Here is a 15,367-nt window from a genome sequence, read left to right on the forward strand (position 1 = left end):
TGGGAGGACTAGGGGATGACTGTGCTTTGCGGGGGACACCACACTTCTCATCTGCTCTCCTCCCTTAAAAATAAAACGCTTTCTGGGGCGTCTGGGGGGCTCAGTCAATTAAACGTCTGCCTTCGGCTCAGGTCGTAATCCCGGGTCCTGGGACCGAGCCCCACCTCGGGTTCCCTGCTCAGCGGGGAGTCTGCTTCTCTCTCTCCCTCTGTTGCTCCCCCTGCTTGTGCACTTTCTCTCTCACTCTCAAATAAATAAATAAAATCTAAAAAAATAAATAAAACTATTTCCGGGTGGAATGCGGTCTAGATGCACATCAAGGTCTTCGGAGGGTGTGGCTCCCTGATGCTGGGCGGCCTGGGCAGGGGCGCGGAGGAAGTGTCAGCTCACCGTCTATGGGACCAGGGCTGGAGGGGAATCTCGGTCGGGGAGACGGGAGGGGCCGCGGGGGCAGGGGCGCAGGAAGGGACCCGGGCGGGGGGGAAACTGGGGCCGGGGAGACGGGAGAAGACCCGGGTGCGGGGGGCGTCGGTAGGGGACCCGAGCTGGGGAGGGGGGGACTTGGGGTTGGGGGACGGGAGGGGACCCAGAGCTGGGGGCGTCGGGAGGGGACCCGAGGTAGGGGGGCCCCGGAGATGGGAGAGGACCCGGGTGCGGGAGGGGACCTGAGCTGGGGGGGATCCGGGGCCGGGGAAACGGGAGAGGACACGGGAAGGGGGCTCAGGAGGGACCCGGGCTGGGGGGGGTGACCCGGGTGCGAGGGGGTATCGGGAGGGACCCAGGGCGGGGGTGCAAGAGGGGCCGAGGGGACGGTAGGGGACCCAGGCACCGGTGTGAGGAGAAAGGACTGGACCCGAGCAGGGAATCTGGAAGGACTCGCCCGCCGGGCTGGGCCACCACCTCAGCTCCCGCAGCGGAAGTCCCTTCCCAGGTCTGGGAGGCCCCCGCCCCCCCATGTCCGCCTCGCTGGCCCCGCCCCCGGCTGAGGCCCCGCCCCTCACTTCTTTCTGCCCTCCTCCCCTGGAAGCCCCGCCGCGCGCCCAGTTCCTCACCCTTGTAGGCCCCGCCCCCGTGGGCCCGCCCCACCTCGGCGGCTCCGCCCCGCCCCCGAGGCCCCGCCCCCGAGGCCGAGAACTCCGGCTGGGTCCTGAGACCCGCCCACGCCTCTAGAGACCACGCCTTCTCCCGCGCCCCGCAGCCCTGCCCCTCCCGGCCCCGCCCCCTCCCCCCCGGGCGGGCGGTGGCGGCGGCGGCGGCGGCGGCGGCTGAGCGACCGTTGCGCGCGCGGGCGGAGCGGATCGCGGCCGGCGGAGCGAGCGGCCGGTAGGTTGCGGGCCGGGCGCAGGGCCGCCCCGCCTCCGTTTCTTTCTTCTCTGGGCGCGCGCTCGCGCCCTCCGCGGCCCGGCCGCCGGCCCCGCCCAGCGCGGCCGAGGGGGCCCGGGGGCGTCCGGCCGGCGTCCGGCTCGTCTGGGCCCCCGCGTCCCCGGGCCGCCGGCCACTCTCCTTTTGTTCCTGGGCCCTCCGCCGGGGACTTGTCGTGGGCTGGGCGCGCGCGGAACCCGCCCGGGGCCTGGGTTGTGGGGTCGCCGTGGGGCCCGCCGCTCCTTGGCGGGACCCGAGGGCCCGGGCCCGGGGCGGGGGGCGGCGGCGGACGGGCAGAGGGCTCGGGCCTGCCGTGCCCGCCGCGCTCGCCGGGTCCCGGGCCAGAGCCGGGGCGCCCCCGGGGCCCGAGTCAGCTCGGGTCTTGAGTTTCCTGGCCGCCCCCGGTAGGCGGCCGCATTGTTTGGGCAGAGCTGTCTCCGGAGACCCCAACTCTGGCGATTAACTGCAGCAGCGTCAGTTTCGCCGCCGTGCGGGGTTCCGGGTCCAGGCTGTGCTGCCAACTCAGGGGTCCTGGGGTGTAGACGGAGCGGCTCCGAGTTGTGGGGCGTAGACAGAGGGGCTCAGAGTTGTGGGGTGTAGGCAGGGCAGCCCAGAGTTGTGGGGCATAGAGTGGCTCAGTTGCGGGGTGTAGACAGAGCCCCAGAGTTGTGGGGTGTAGACAGAAGCCCAGAGTTGCGGGGCGTAGACAGGGCTGCCCAGAGACCACTGCACGAGGGACGCTGCCCAGAGTTGTGGGGCGTAGACAGAGTGGCTCCAAGTTGTAGGGTATAGACAGAACCCCAGAGTCATGGTGCATAGACAGGGTTGCCCAGAGTTGTGGGACACAGACAGAGTGGCCCAGAGTTGTGGGGTGTAGACAGGAGCCCAGAGTTGCGGGGTGTAGACAGGGCTGCCCAGAGACCACTGCACGAGGGACGCTGCCCAGAGTTGTGGGGCATAGACAGAGTGGCCCAGAGTTGTGGGGCATAGACAGTGCTCCAGAATTGTGGGGTATAGGCGGAAAGCAGCCCCGGGGTCATGGGGTATAGACAGAGGTCCCCCGCGTGCACTGCCTGGCCGGGCACCTGCCTGGCCACTCTCCCGGGATATGCCCCTGGGTAGGTGGCTCCCTGCTCTGGGCCTCAGCCGCTCCTGGTGGATTGGCGTGGGAATGGTGCCTGCCAGTGGGCCGCTCGGGGCTCTGAGGGGTGTGTCTGAGGCCCTGGGAGCGGCCAGTGTCAGTGATCCTGTGGTCGCAGTGTGCTGTGGGAGGGGGCCCGTGGGAGGCCGGGGGTCCTGCAGGGGGGTGTGCTCCGGAGAGGAGGGGCGCAGCCGGGGGGAGGCCTGGGGTGCGGCCCGGGGCGGGGTCCTGGAGTCTAGAGCCCAGTGGGCAGAAGGCGAGGAGCAGGAGAATGTGGTCACGGTTTTACTTCAGAGACATAGTTGTCATGTGCAGTTTCATAAAAATGCCACCTCACCCAGTGGGTTTGAGGACCAGAGACCATGGCACGAGGGATGCTCCTCAGGTGGGCCGCCTACTGCTTGGGCACCCACAGCGAGGGCACTAGCTGGCTGGCGACAAGGTCTGGGACCGCTGGATGGGCGGGGCAGGGGATGCCACGGTGACTGGAGGGAAGGCCACGGACTTGGGCTGGACGTGTGGAGCGACTGTGGTGGCGGCGCTGTGGGCGGGTCGGGGTGAGGAGGGAGGCACCAAGCCTGCGTGGCAGGGAGGAGGGCGCCTGTGGGCTGGTAGCCCCGGGGTCAAGGGCAGGCCTCCTCCTCCCCTCTTTCCAGAATGAGGGTGGCCGAGGGCAGGGGCCAGAAGCCAGGCAGGGGAGGAGCGGGACGGGGGTGCTGGGCTGCGGGAGAGGCTGCGGGAGGACCGGAGGGACGGAAGTGCCGGCTGCTTCCGTGGGAGGTCCCGCCGAAGGTGACCGTGAGCTGGCTTCCTGGTGATACTGTCTTCTGCCGTCTGTCTGTGCCCAAGGTGGGCCGAGCCAGTAAGGATGCGGGGAGGGCGGTGGGTGCAGCAAGGACCTGCCTTGTGCATGTTACATCTCACACTTTCTTTGACTTGGGTGGAATTCCTAGAAACGCTTCACTTTCTCATTGGCACTTGAGTTTCCCGTGGCTGCTGTGACAAGCGACCGCACACCTCGCGGCTGAAGCTTCTGGAGGCCAGAAGTCCGACATGGGTGTCACTGGGTTGACACCAAGGTGGCGCCTGGGCTGGAGAGAACCCATTCCCCAGCCCTTTCAGCCGCAGAGGCTGTCCTCAGCCCTTGCCAGCCGCCCCCGCCCCCGGCTCCCTCTGGCTCCTTCCCGCGGGGACCCCCGCAATGGCACTCAGACCCACGGGCCTCTCCCATCGCCGGGCCCTGCATGTAATCATACCTCCGAGTCCCTGGCGCCTCTCTGGTGACACTCCTGGTCCGGGGAGCTAGGAGCTGAGTCTAGCCTGCCACCGTGCTCCTGACTTCAGTTTGGGGAGGACCGGCTCCTCTCCTCCACGCCGCGCCATCTCCTGTACCTTCCTCAGGGGCCAAGGAAAGAAGCTAAGCCTTGCTCGGGGTTCAAGGCTGCTAGATGACTCGTTTTTACCTTTTTGGGCGGTGGTGGTCCCCAGCTCCCTTGACCTTCTGATAAAAACTGTGGTCTCCCTTTAGAAGTGTACTCTATACACACGCACACGCGACTTTGCCGTAGACACCGTTTCCCTATGATTCTTGGGGGGTCACCCGCTCAGAGGTCACCAGATTCATTTGTGCTTGTGCTCCACGCGGAGCTCTTGTGTCTGAGCCTTCCCCCCAAAAACGTGTGGTCTGTCCGTTCTGCTTTTCTTCTGTCTCCCGTCCAGTGGCTTTGCTGTTCCCAACACTGTAATCCTGGTGATCCCCGATGTGTATCCTTCCCCACCTTTTTTCTTGTTCACACAGTCATTCATAGATGGACACGCCCACACAGTCACGTGCCCCCAGACACACACACACACAGACGACACACAGCCACATGCACACAGCCACACACCCACACACAGTCATCCCCCCAGGTACAACCACACAGCCAGACGTCTACACACAGACACACGGGCACACTCACATAGCCCTGCACACCTACACAGCACACAACCACCCACAGACACCGGGGCGCACACACACACACACACACACCAGGCTACTTCTCTTTTTCCACATGTTACTGTTGTCCCTTAACAGTGGCCCTGCTCATCCTTCCAGGACACTGGGTGACACGCCAAGCCGACCGATGAGAAACTCGGGCAGTGGGCACGGTCCCGTCCGCTTGCCCGCATCTCCCAGAGGTGCTCGGGCTTAGCTTTCTGTGCTCCCGGGTGCTCAGTGCTGCGTCGGTGTGTGTCGTAGACATTCTCTTTGGATGTCTCTCAGAGGTACAGACGCTTCCGCTCTCCCTGCTGCCCTACTCCCCGCCCCCTCCATTTTCCACTGTAATCCTATGTTTTGGTGAAGCCTGTAGTCATTGCTTACCTTTCTGACGCTAGGTTTTGTCTGTTACCGACCCGCGCGGGACACTCACACTCAGCTGCTCTCCCGCCCAGCCCTGTCACCTGCCTATGGAAGGACTCTCTCTTGCCTCACGCCCAGCACGCATCCCTCCGCACCCCTGTCGTGGCCGTGCTTGGTGTTGGGGGGTTTTCTCCCAGAGTCCTGCGTCCTGCCCCAGTCTGTTCTGGTCCCGGGGAGGCCCATGCCCAGCTGCTGCGCAGGGTTCCCTGGGCCGCTCTCCCTCTGTACTACCTCTGTACCTGCGCTCTGGACCCCTCCCTTCCCTGCCTGGGCTCACGCCTTGTTTTGTTGAAGGACGGACTCTGGATGACTAAGAAGTGTTATGTAGACAGTGGTTTTTAAAAAGATAGTATTTACTGAAGCGGGGAGGGGCAGAGGGAGAGAGAAGCTCAAGCAGACCCCCCCGCTGAGCACGGAGTCTGATCCGGGGCTCGAGCCCCTGACCCCTAGACCATGACTTGAGCAGAAACTAAGAGTCAAATGCTTAACTAACTGAGCCACCCAGGTGCCCCACTGTAGATACTACTTTTGTCTTTGATTTTGAAAATATCTTTACTCCTCAGTTACTTTTAGTTTAGCTGGGTATAGAATATTGAAATACTGAAAAGTATTTTCTCAGGACTTTGAAGAGGTTGCTTCACTGCCTACAGTTTCTAGCGTGGGTGCCATTCTGATCTCAGTTCTCTGTCCGTGATGTGGCCCCAGGAGGCTCCTAGGAGCTTCCCTCGCTGCCCTGTGCTCTGAAGTGGCCCGTGACGGTGCTCCTTCTCATCACTGTGCCTTCCACATGCTGGGACCCTTTGGCCTGAGGACTGACGTTTTGTGTAACTCCTGAGAGAATGTCTTGCTTTCAGTCTTGTGTTCTTTCTTTCTGGAACTCTTATTTGGAGTTTGGATCCCCTGGCTGACCTGCTAATCCCCTGATTCTTGCTGACCTCAGAGATGTTTGCTTGGCTCTTGGGAGACAGCTTTGCATTGTCTTCTAGCTCTTCCTTTAGTTGTTTCACTTCCATTATCCTTTTCAGTTTTCAAGTGTTCTTTTATGATTTTCCTTTTTTAAAAAGGATTTATTTGAGAGAGAGAGAGTGTGTGTGGGAAGGAGGGCAGAGGGAGAGGGAAAGAAAGTCTTAGGTAGACTCTGTGCTGAGCAGGGAGCCCAGTGTGGGGCTCGATCTCATGGCGCTGAGACCACTACCTGAGCTGGAACCAAAAGTTGGACACTTAACCGCTGTGCCGCCCAGGTGTCCCCAAATTTCACTTTTCTTTTTAAAAAGTATCATCTTGTTCTTCATTGAGAGATGCAAGATCTTTTTTTTTTAAGATTTTATTTATTTATTTGACAGAGAGACACAGTGAGAGAGGGAACACAAGCAGGGGGAGTGGGAGAGGGAGAAGCAGGCCTCCCGCGGAGCAGGGAACCCGATGCGGGGCTCGATCCCAGGACCCCGGGACCATGACCTGAGCCAAAGGCAGACGCTTAACGACTGAGCCGCCCAGGCACCCCGCAAGATCTTATTTTTTAGAAGATAATATTTTTAGAAGAAAATAAACATGCTTTGAGTTGTTTTTGTTTTCTTATTTTCCTTTTTTCCCCCTATTTTTTCATGAGACTATGTCCTCCATGAGACCAGGGTTTTTTTCTCAGCGTTATTCATGGCTAATCTCAAACACCTGAAATTATGCCTGGCACATAGCAGAAACACTATGTAGTGTTCACATCTCCTGTATTATTTCTGACGTTTGGGTGGTAGGGATTTGGGTTGTTCTAACAGTTGCCGAGAAAGGTTTTTTTTCTGACTGGATTTGTCTGTTTCTACCTTAGTTCTTTCAGGTTTGGTTCATGTGTTCAAATCTCTGTTATTAAGTTCACACACTTTTGTGACGGTGATTCTGCTGATGAACCAGCCGGGCTTTGGTCTTGACGTCTGATATATTTTTCAGAGAAGGGGGTAGGGGCGGGGTGGGGAGAGAGACTCTCAAGCAGTCTCCTCGCTCAGCATGAGCCCAGTCTCACCACGCTGAGATTGTGACCTGAGCCGAAATCCAGAGTCGGATGCTTAACCGACTGAGCCACCCAGGCGCCTTTGAAGTCTGATGCTAAGATATAGCCCTTCTGGCTCTCTCCCATTTACTGTTTCTGTTCTTTTACTCAGGCTGTGTGTGTTCTTATATTCAAAGTCAGCTTCTTATGAAGCCTATGGTTGAGTCCTGCTCATTTATGCAGTCTGATAGTTTCTGCTTGTGATTGTGAACGTTTTGTCCATTTACAGTTTTAGTCTTTATCCCCCAAATTGAAGACTTTTTAATGAACTTATAATAAACACAAATTTTTGCAAAGCAGCTTGGGGGTGGGGCATAAATAGTATTTGGAATACTCTTTTTTTTTTTTTTAAGCTTTTTTATTTATCCATTTGAGAGAATGAGAGAACACAAGCAGGGGGAAGGAACAGAGAGGGAGAGGGAGAAGCAGACTCCACTAAGCAGGGAGCCGGGCCCAGGGCTTGATCCCAGGACCCTGAGATCATGGCCTGAGCTGAAGGCAGATGCTTCACCGACTGAGGCACCCAAGCACCCCTGCGGAGCACATCTTTATCAAGCTCCTGCCATGTGGCAGGCTGTGGGCTCTGTGGCTTCTCTTAAGTGCAGCCCAGAGGAGCCCAACCCAGGACACCTTTGCCCCAGGAGGTCCTAGGGCCGGGTGAGGTGCCCAGACCACCCCGCTTGCCAGAGCCCCGCACCCCTAGTTGCCTGGAGTCCGGCCAGAAGGCCAGCTCCGTGGAGTTAAGCATTTAGCAGCCAGTCAGCTTCCTCCCTGTGCAGCTGGGGCATTCAGGCCCCAGGAGGCGGCGGGGTCCCTGGTGCCCCCCCCCCGGATTAGTTTCCTGCGGTCCTTGTCACAAAGCACCACAGACAGGGGGGCTTAAAGTAGCAGAAATTTATTCTCTTGCAGTTGTCAAGGCCAGAAGTCCAAGTTGAGGTGTGGGCAGGGCTGGGCTCCCTTGGAGACTCTCGGGAAGGCCCTGTCTCCTGCCTCTTCCAGCTTCCGGGGCTGCTGGCAGCTGGGCTGTGGCCACCCCGCCCCGTCCCTGCCTCTGTGTTCTCAGGACCTCTCCCCTGCCTGCGCTGGATCTTCCCTCCGCCTACCTCTCCTAAGGACGCTTGGGATGGTGTCTGGGGCCCACTCAGACCATCAGGACCATCTTCTGTTGCAGAATCCTTTGCTTAAGCCCATCCACAAAGATCCTGTTTCAAAGGAGGTCACGTTTCTGGGTTCTGCGGATTAGGGCCTGATGTCTTTGGGGCCACCATTCAACCCACGACACCCTGCCCGGACCTGGGAGGTGAGGAGCCATGTGGGGTCACCAGGGCTTGGGGCTTCCTGCCCACATGACCGCCTCTGGCCACCCCTCCTCTGGTTGCTTCCACACAGGGTCTGCCCTCGGCCTCCCCGTGGGCAGGACTGACGCCGCTTCTCCCTCACACGCACCTCGCTGAAGTGGGCCCGGGACTTGGCGTGTTTGCAGACTCTCTTATCTTTTTGGGAGTAACTGAGAAAGACATGGAGAGCAGAAAGCTTTGTTTCGGCCCTAATGAAGGGACCAGATGGGACAGTACAACACTCCTCTGCATGTTCCTCTCGAATCCTGTAGGGAATGACCAGATTTGTACGTGGGTAGGAGAATGTCCTGTGGGAGGCCTGAAATGAGGCCCTTTGTTGACGAGGAAAATTGTTCTGTTCTTCCTAGGCATCCGGGGGTGAGGCAGGGAGGCAGCCTAGGGCAGGGGATTGAGTGAGGCAGGGGGTCAGGCAGGGTGGGTGGACGCTGGGCTTGGCCTGTCTCCTCCTGTCCTTGGGCTGCCACTGTCATGTCGCCCAGGGAAGCTGCTGTGAGGGGCCGGGGCTGGTGTGGGGGGAAGCGGAGGTGACATGCCAGGTGGGGGTAATGGAGCCAGCCAGGCCCCAGCGAGGAAGAGCAGAGGGATACTGAGTCAGGGACCGTGAGTGCTGCGGCCTCCTCTGTCTCTTCAGTTAGATTTATCAGACAAAATATACTGTGCAGTATTTGGGACATGCCTAGACTGAAAGTTATCCGTCTTTTATCTGAAATTCAGATTTAACCGGGTGTCCTGTTTACTTGTTACACCCGACAGCTCTGTGGTCCCTCTGGCCCTGGTTGAACTGCCACAGATAGAAATAAATATCAAGTAGAGGTAAGAAGAAATAGTCAAATAGTAACGGGGGGAAAATGGAGATGGTTTAACCTCCAGTACTCCAAGACTCTTGAGCAGAAATGTTTCTGGAACCAAAAATAGCCCCACGGTTCCATTGGCTACAGAGCCAGCCGTGAGCTGGCGGCTGGAGGGGGTCGGTCCTGGCAGTGGGCGCCGGGTGGGAGCGAGCTGTGGCTTCAGGCCCTTGTCTGAGCTCCTCAGAAGGGCGTGGAAGGTGGCGTGGTGCCGAGCCTGGGCTGACAGCAGACATGGCCAGAGCGTGGGGGGCCCCCTGGTCTGCAGGATAGTTGGGGGGGTTGGTGGGGATTGGAGGAAGTGGAGGGATGGGAGAGGGCACATTGGGGGAAGAGTGAGTTCTCAGAAGGGGTCAGGGCTGTGAGTGTCCCCCTGACCTTCCGCGGGTGGTGGTCTTGGCTTGATGAGCTCTGCTGTCCCCCAGGGGCCTTCACTGGTCACTGTTCGTAATTGTCTACCTGGTGCTGTCGTCGAAGCCACTCCACAGCCCTTGAGGGAAGGAGTGAGCACACGGATGCAGGAGGCGCGGGGCAGTCATGTGGCCGTGAGGCCAGGCCTGCCTCAGGTGGCCTCGGCAGGCAGGCTGGGAGTTAAGGCTGGATCCCGAGAGAAGTGGGGCAGTGTTAGGGGTTTGGGTTCAAGATGAGCCTGAGGGCAGGGGAGGGCAGGTGTAGGGGGGCAAGGTGGCGGCAGGGCGTGCAGGAGGCTCGGAGGGAGCAGGAGGGGGACTCAGCACTGCCGGGGAGGCTGCACAGGAGGCGGGTGCCAGCCAGCAGCTGCGGGGTGCTGGCGGGCCGCCAGCCAGCCTCCCCCCTGCCCTGCCCTTTGCTGCCATCCCTGCTGCCGGCTCCTACCTGGCCGACGGCCGCCTGCCTTCTGCTGAGCTGCTGCTTTCCCTGATCGAGAGCTTTCCTAAATTCCTCTTGTGTAGAAAGTGTTCTTAATACGATGTCAATAAAAGACGTTACATCCAAATGCACCAACCTCAGTATCTTTGTTCAGCCCAGCACCGCGGAGAGTAACGCAAAATGACAGGTGAGAGCCAGTGGGTCAGGCCAGTGGCCGGGGCCCCGCGTGTGCATGGGGACGCCGGGTCACAGCATGTGTGTCTTTGTGTCGCCCTGGCTGCGGGTGCTCTGTCCCATCCTCTTTGCACTGTGTGAGCCCAGCCAGTATTAAAGAACGCATTTTCCTGGGGCGCCTGGGCGGCTCAGTCGTTAGGTGACTGCCTTCGGCTCAGGTCATGATCCCGGGGTCCTGGGATCGAGCCCCGCATCGGGCTCCCTGCTCGGCGGGAGGCCCGCTTCTCCCTCTCCCACTCCCCCTGCTTGTGCTCCCTCTCTCTCACTGTGTCTCTGTCAAATAAATAAAATCTTCAAAAAAAAAAAAAAAAAAGAATGCGTTTTCCTAAAATCTTCGGAGGTCTTGCATTTTTATTTATTTCTTTGAGATGAGAGAGCATATAACATTTACTTCTCTTAATTGGTTAGCCTACAGATTTTGTTTGATGTAAACTTAATATTCCAAACGATTCGGATCACTCAGAAAGGTACATGAACCAGTAAAATGGACCTTTTTAATTTAAATGATAGTCTTTGTGCCAAATCTAGAGCTTGTCCTTCATGTGTTAGAGAAAGGGCAAGCGCTGGGTTGGAGGTGTCATACAGCCAGGCCTTGGCCTGTAGGTCGGACACCGGGAGTGGGAGGGACATAGCCATGCTGCTGGGTGCTGTCCCGTTCCCACAAGGCCCTTGTGTCTGGAGGGCCTCGGGCTTGCGGCCGTGGCGCGTCTCCCACTGCCGCTGAGCTCTGACTGTGGCTGGGGAGGTGGGGAGGCCGAGGCGAGGCCCGGAGGAGGTCGAGGGTGCAGCTGGGCGCCCAGCGGCACCAGCCCCGCCATTGGCTCGGTGCCATGAAAATGCACTGGTGTCGTGTTCTCCTGAAGGAGGAAGCTAGGTAAGTTTAGAGCTCGTGTTTCAAGCTTTCTTTAGGTTGGTATGGATGACATTAGCATAACTATTTCTTCAACTCCGTAGTAGTATTTTCGGAATTCTGTTTCCTTTTCACATTATTAGCCTGGGGGTGGTCGTTGTACGTATGTTTTTTTCTGATGTGTTGGAAGAGATGAAACCTTCTTCAAGTTGCCAGTCTTTAATCTCTTCTCTCTTTTTCTTATTTCTTTGTCCTCTTTCCTCATTACTTCTAATTGCTGTAGTTTCTGTTTCCAAGAGCTGCATTACTGTTGGGGTGCATCCTCGGCTCCCCTGTGGATCGTGGCTGCTTAGCAAGGGGCCCGGCCAGGAGGGCGGACGGGGACGCACCCGTAGTACCGAGCCCAGTATGAGCCCCTGCGGCTTGATCCCTTGGTTCCTTTGGACTCTGAAGTGTTAACCCTCAAGAACCGGCATTAAAGAAGGCCCCACGCGAAACGTCTGCATAATCACAAAGTGCTGACCCGGAACATTGTATATCTTGTGCTCTTCTGTTCAGCCTTTTATAAATTGTTCAGCAAGCAGGCTCACTGATGACTTCAGTGGTGGCTCACCGGCTTCCTAAGCTTAGACTGGTGTTCAAATGTGGGAGATGCAGCTACTGAGGAATCGAGCTAGACTCTCTGAGAGTCTAGGGAAATAATTTTGGTGGTAGCAGAACCTCACAGGAGGTCCTCGCGTGCGGACACGCCCGGCCTGGGGTCAGTCAGCCGCGTCTGCGTTGAGTCGTGACTGACCGTGGGCAGCGCGCCTGGGCCTCGTGTCCTCGGTGGTGAAATGGGATTGTCATGGTTATAGCTGTGAGGCCGCAGTGCTTAAGGAGTCATCCGATGCGGTCGCTGTCCTTGGCCAGTTTGTCCCATTCGTAGTCTGTTTATCTCAGGAGTGTGCGGTCGGATTTCCTGAATCACCTCATCGCAGATTAGTTGGGGGGAACCCTTGGAGAAAGTTAATCGTGCATTGCTGCCTAGAAATAAATCTAGCACCGTTTTGTCTGTGTTTATAGCAGCAGTGATCACAAATCAAACGAAAACATTCATATTTTGCATTATAAGGGACACTAATCATCTACTGCTGTGTAACAAACAGTCCCCCAAACAGGGCAGCTTACAACAACCAACACTTATTATCTCTCGGTTTCTTGGGTCAGGAATCTGAGGCTTAGTTGAGTCCTCTGTCCCAGGTCTCACCCAAGGTTGTGATCAAGATGTTGGCCAGGCTGAGTGGGGCGGGTCTGCTTCCAGGCTCGCTGACGCGGTGGTGGTGGCCTGTGATCTAATGTGGCTGCTGGCAGGCCTCACGACCTTGCCGGCTGTTGGCCAGGGACATTGTTGCCACGGGGCTGAGCGAGTGAGGGAGACGGCGCGGACAAAAGCCGGTCTCTGTAATTATCTTGGAAGTGGCTTCTCATCGCTTCTGCCCTGCTTATTAGAAGTGAGGCACTAGGTCCAGCCCAGGCCCCAGGGGTAGGGGGCTGCCAAGGGTGGGGCGACCAGGAGGGCATCATTGAGTTATATCATAAATATAAATAGGTGTCAGTCTGCTCTACCACTGTCCAGCCCCTGGCCCCAGTGAGTGGGGGCCCCCCCCCACGTACAAAACACTCCCCTAAGAACCTCCCCTGACCGCGTCAGCTCAGCGCGAACCTCATCATGTAAATCAGCGGCAGGTGTGCATGTGCATCCCGGATGTGGCTCCTCGATCCAGCGCCTGGAGTGCGCTTCCTGTCCATCCTGGACTAGAGAGGCCAGCTCTCAGCCCCTCCACCCCACACCAGGGCGCACTGTTGGCACGGGCGTGGGATGGCCGCCAGGGACACTCCTGCTCAAGATGAGGGGGGCAGGGCGTGGGGGCCTGGTGCGTGTTGGGAGTGCCTTGGTTAGGTCTCAGGGTCTGGGGACAGCAGCTCTCACTCTGCCTCCGGGCTTCTGACCCCCTCTCCGAGTCATCCTCCCCTTGTCACTGAAGGCGGCACATGCTTGGAGGGGAGGCCCGCTTAGCCTGCTTCCTGCCAGTTGAGGGTTTGGGCTCCGGTGTCCAGTTTTCATTTTGCGCTGCTTCTGACACTTCAGTTCAAGCTGCCAGTGCCTCTGCTGATAGAGTTTTCTGGCCAGTCTTTGGGCCTCCTGTGAATCGCATTGGTGTTCACCCCCTCAGATAACTTTGAGACGAGCCTTTCTCCGTCTTGGGCTCCTGAAGGGTCAAGGACGGCGGCCGTGAGCAGCTCCCTGGAGGCCCCGTTGTTCAAGGGGAGGGTCTGTGGGGCTCACCCTTCATCTCTCAGGAGCTCCGTTCATGCTTCTGCCCACCCCACCCCCCCGCCGGCGGCTTTCCCTGACCGCACATGCACTGGGACTTCGCCTGCACTGAGGCAGAAGGCGAGGCGGCGGCGTTCGGGGACATCAGGGCCCACAGGGAGAGTGAGCTGCTGGCAGGGGGGCTGGCAGGACGTGAGACAGTGGGGATGGGAGTTCCGAGGAGGTTCCAGTGAGCCCCCCCAGGGAGAAGCGCCCAGCCGTGCCAGAGGGGCGCAACAGGGGGCCGGAGAGGTGAGCCCGGACGGAGTGCTCATTGCAGTGTCAGTGCCCCCCTCCTGCGCCGTTTTGATTCACGTCGTATGACTGGCTTTCCACCCGCGGGCTTTCTGTCTTGCGTTGCTTGCGAACGTGGGATGCCGTACCCTCGTCAGGTACCCGCCTCGGTTAAAAACTCTCTTGGTGATTGTTTCCTTCCTTCACTATAAACAGGCGTCCGTCTGCTCTGGCACTTGCACCTTGGGACCTCCCCTTCGGGTCCGCGTCATACCCCCGGGAGGGACAGGTGAGCTGAGCAGGGGGCAGCACACGGTCCTGGCTGCCGGCCGCCATGCTGCCCTTTGCACTGGGACTTTGCTGGGTGGGAGGCTGCATCTGTTGCCTGCTGATCTGGGCCGACAGCCCTCGTTGGAGGAGCTGGGTTCAGGGGTTCAGGGGTAGAGGGAATGGGGTCTGGGAACAGGGAATGGGGGTGGATCCTAGCTTCACCTTAGGGAGCTCAGAAACGTGCCAGAATGGGATTTTGTCTTCTTTCTTCCTCCCTCCCTCCCTCCCTCCCTCCCTCCCTCCCTCCCTCCCTCCCTTCCATCCTTCCTTCCTTCCTTCCTTCCTTCCTTCCTTCCTTCCTTCCTTCCTTCCTTCCATAGGCTCCACACCCAGTGTGGAACCCAACACAAGGCTTGAACTCACGACCCTGAGCCCTGAGATCGTGACCTGAGCTGAGATCAAGAGTCAGACGCTTAACCGACTGAGCCACCCAGGTGCCCCCTGTCAGAAACCTGATTTTTGCTTCCTTTCATCCCTTTACCCTTTTCTGAGTTGGTGTTGCTCAGACTCTTGCTGATTGACGGGGTGGGGATGGGGGGGGCGCGATGGCCTCTGCTCATCCCTGGCCCACCAAGCTCTGCTGTCTGTGGCCACTTGCCTCGCGCTGCACCTGCAGCCCGTGCCATGTGACTTGCTCTGCGGCCACTAGGATGCACCCTGCCCTTACCCAGCCCTGTTGCACTTCTGGCGTGGTCTCCTGTGCGGGAGCCGGTGGGGTAGGGGCAGACCCCACAGCAACGGGGGGCACACCGTGGGGCATGGGTCTCCGCTCTTGCGTCTTCACCGGGCCAGTGGTGGGGCGCGATGGATGTGGGTCTGCAGAGAGAAGTCCACCGTCATTTTTGTATGACAAAGATTTACATGTAAAATTCATCACATGCTTCAGTTAATTTTTATTTTTTTTCTCATTACAAAAGTCATGTTTGCTCTTTTTCAAAACTTCAGATGCTATGAACAAAAATGATTGAATTCTAACAGAGAAAGGGAAGGCTGTTTCAGCCACATTTAGTGGCTTAGCAGGTACTTCTTGAATGCCTTCTTATGCTTCAGGGGGCCCGTAGACGTGAACACAGAGACCACCCACGTAGCCACACATCATGTGTGGGTCAGGGAGGGGAGCGAGCCGATGGACCTGGGCCTGTGATGGGCCCTGTGGACAGTGGGCGGTCCGGGAAGGGGCGTTCCAAAGGGGAGGGTGCTGTGAGCTTGGTGCCGGTGACAAGGGGTAAGAACCAGCACATTCTTGCTCTTGGGGAAGTGCGTGGGGTCCTGTGGCTCCTCAGATGGGTGCAGAGTGCCGGCAAGGATGGAAACGAAAGCCTGGGCAGGCCCCCCCTTCTCACGCATGATTTCAGCGGAC

General features: G+C 58.5%; 2 protein-coding genes across 5 annotated transcripts in view; one reads left to right on the top strand and one right to left on the bottom strand.

Annotated features, from left to right (window-relative positions):
• Positions 1-386: 386 nt before the first annotated feature.
• LOC113925629 (basic proline-rich protein-like) lies at positions 387-11,055 on the bottom strand. Its single transcript, XM_027600130.2, has 4 exons — positions 10,953-11,055; positions 2,545-2,658; positions 1,275-1,793; positions 387-670 (listed from the first exon to the last, which is right to left on the bottom strand). Exons 1-4 carry the CDS (start codon positions 11,053-11,055, stop codon positions 387-389), a joined length of 1,020 nt encoding a protein of 339 aa, XP_027455931.2.
• Positions 1,267-15,367, top strand: part of RGS12 (regulator of G protein signaling 12) — a 109,973-nt gene continuing 95,872 nt past the window's right edge. For all 4 annotated transcript variants that reach the window (XR_004819911.1, XM_035726099.1, XM_035726101.1 and 1 more), the window contains exon 1: positions 1,267-1,323. The gene's annotated coding sequence lies outside the window, so the exon portion shown is untranslated. The remainder of the gene's footprint in view (positions 1,324-15,367) is intronic.

This window comes from Zalophus californianus, chromosome 2 (assembly GCF_009762305.2).
Source record: "Zalophus californianus isolate mZalCal1 chromosome 2, mZalCal1.pri.v2, whole genome shotgun sequence".
Classification (NCBI taxonomy): Eukaryota; Metazoa; Chordata; class Mammalia; order Carnivora; family Otariidae; genus Zalophus; species Zalophus californianus.

Excerpts from the sequence above, each read along its gene's own strand:
- LOC113925629 (XM_027600130.2), bottom strand. The coding sequence starts at position 11,055 with ATGGCGGGGCTGGTGCCGCTGGGCGCCCAGCTGCACCCTCGACCTCCT. Across the intron at positions 1,794-2,544 it reads GAGCCCCGAGCGGCCCACTG|CTCTGCCCAAACAATGCGGC; the intron begins GCAGGCACCATT and ends CTCCGGAGACAG. Across the intron at positions 671-1,274 it reads CTCCGCCCGCGCGCGCAACG|CTCAGGTCCCCTCCCGCACC; the intron begins GTCGCTCAGCCG and ends GATCCCCCCCAG.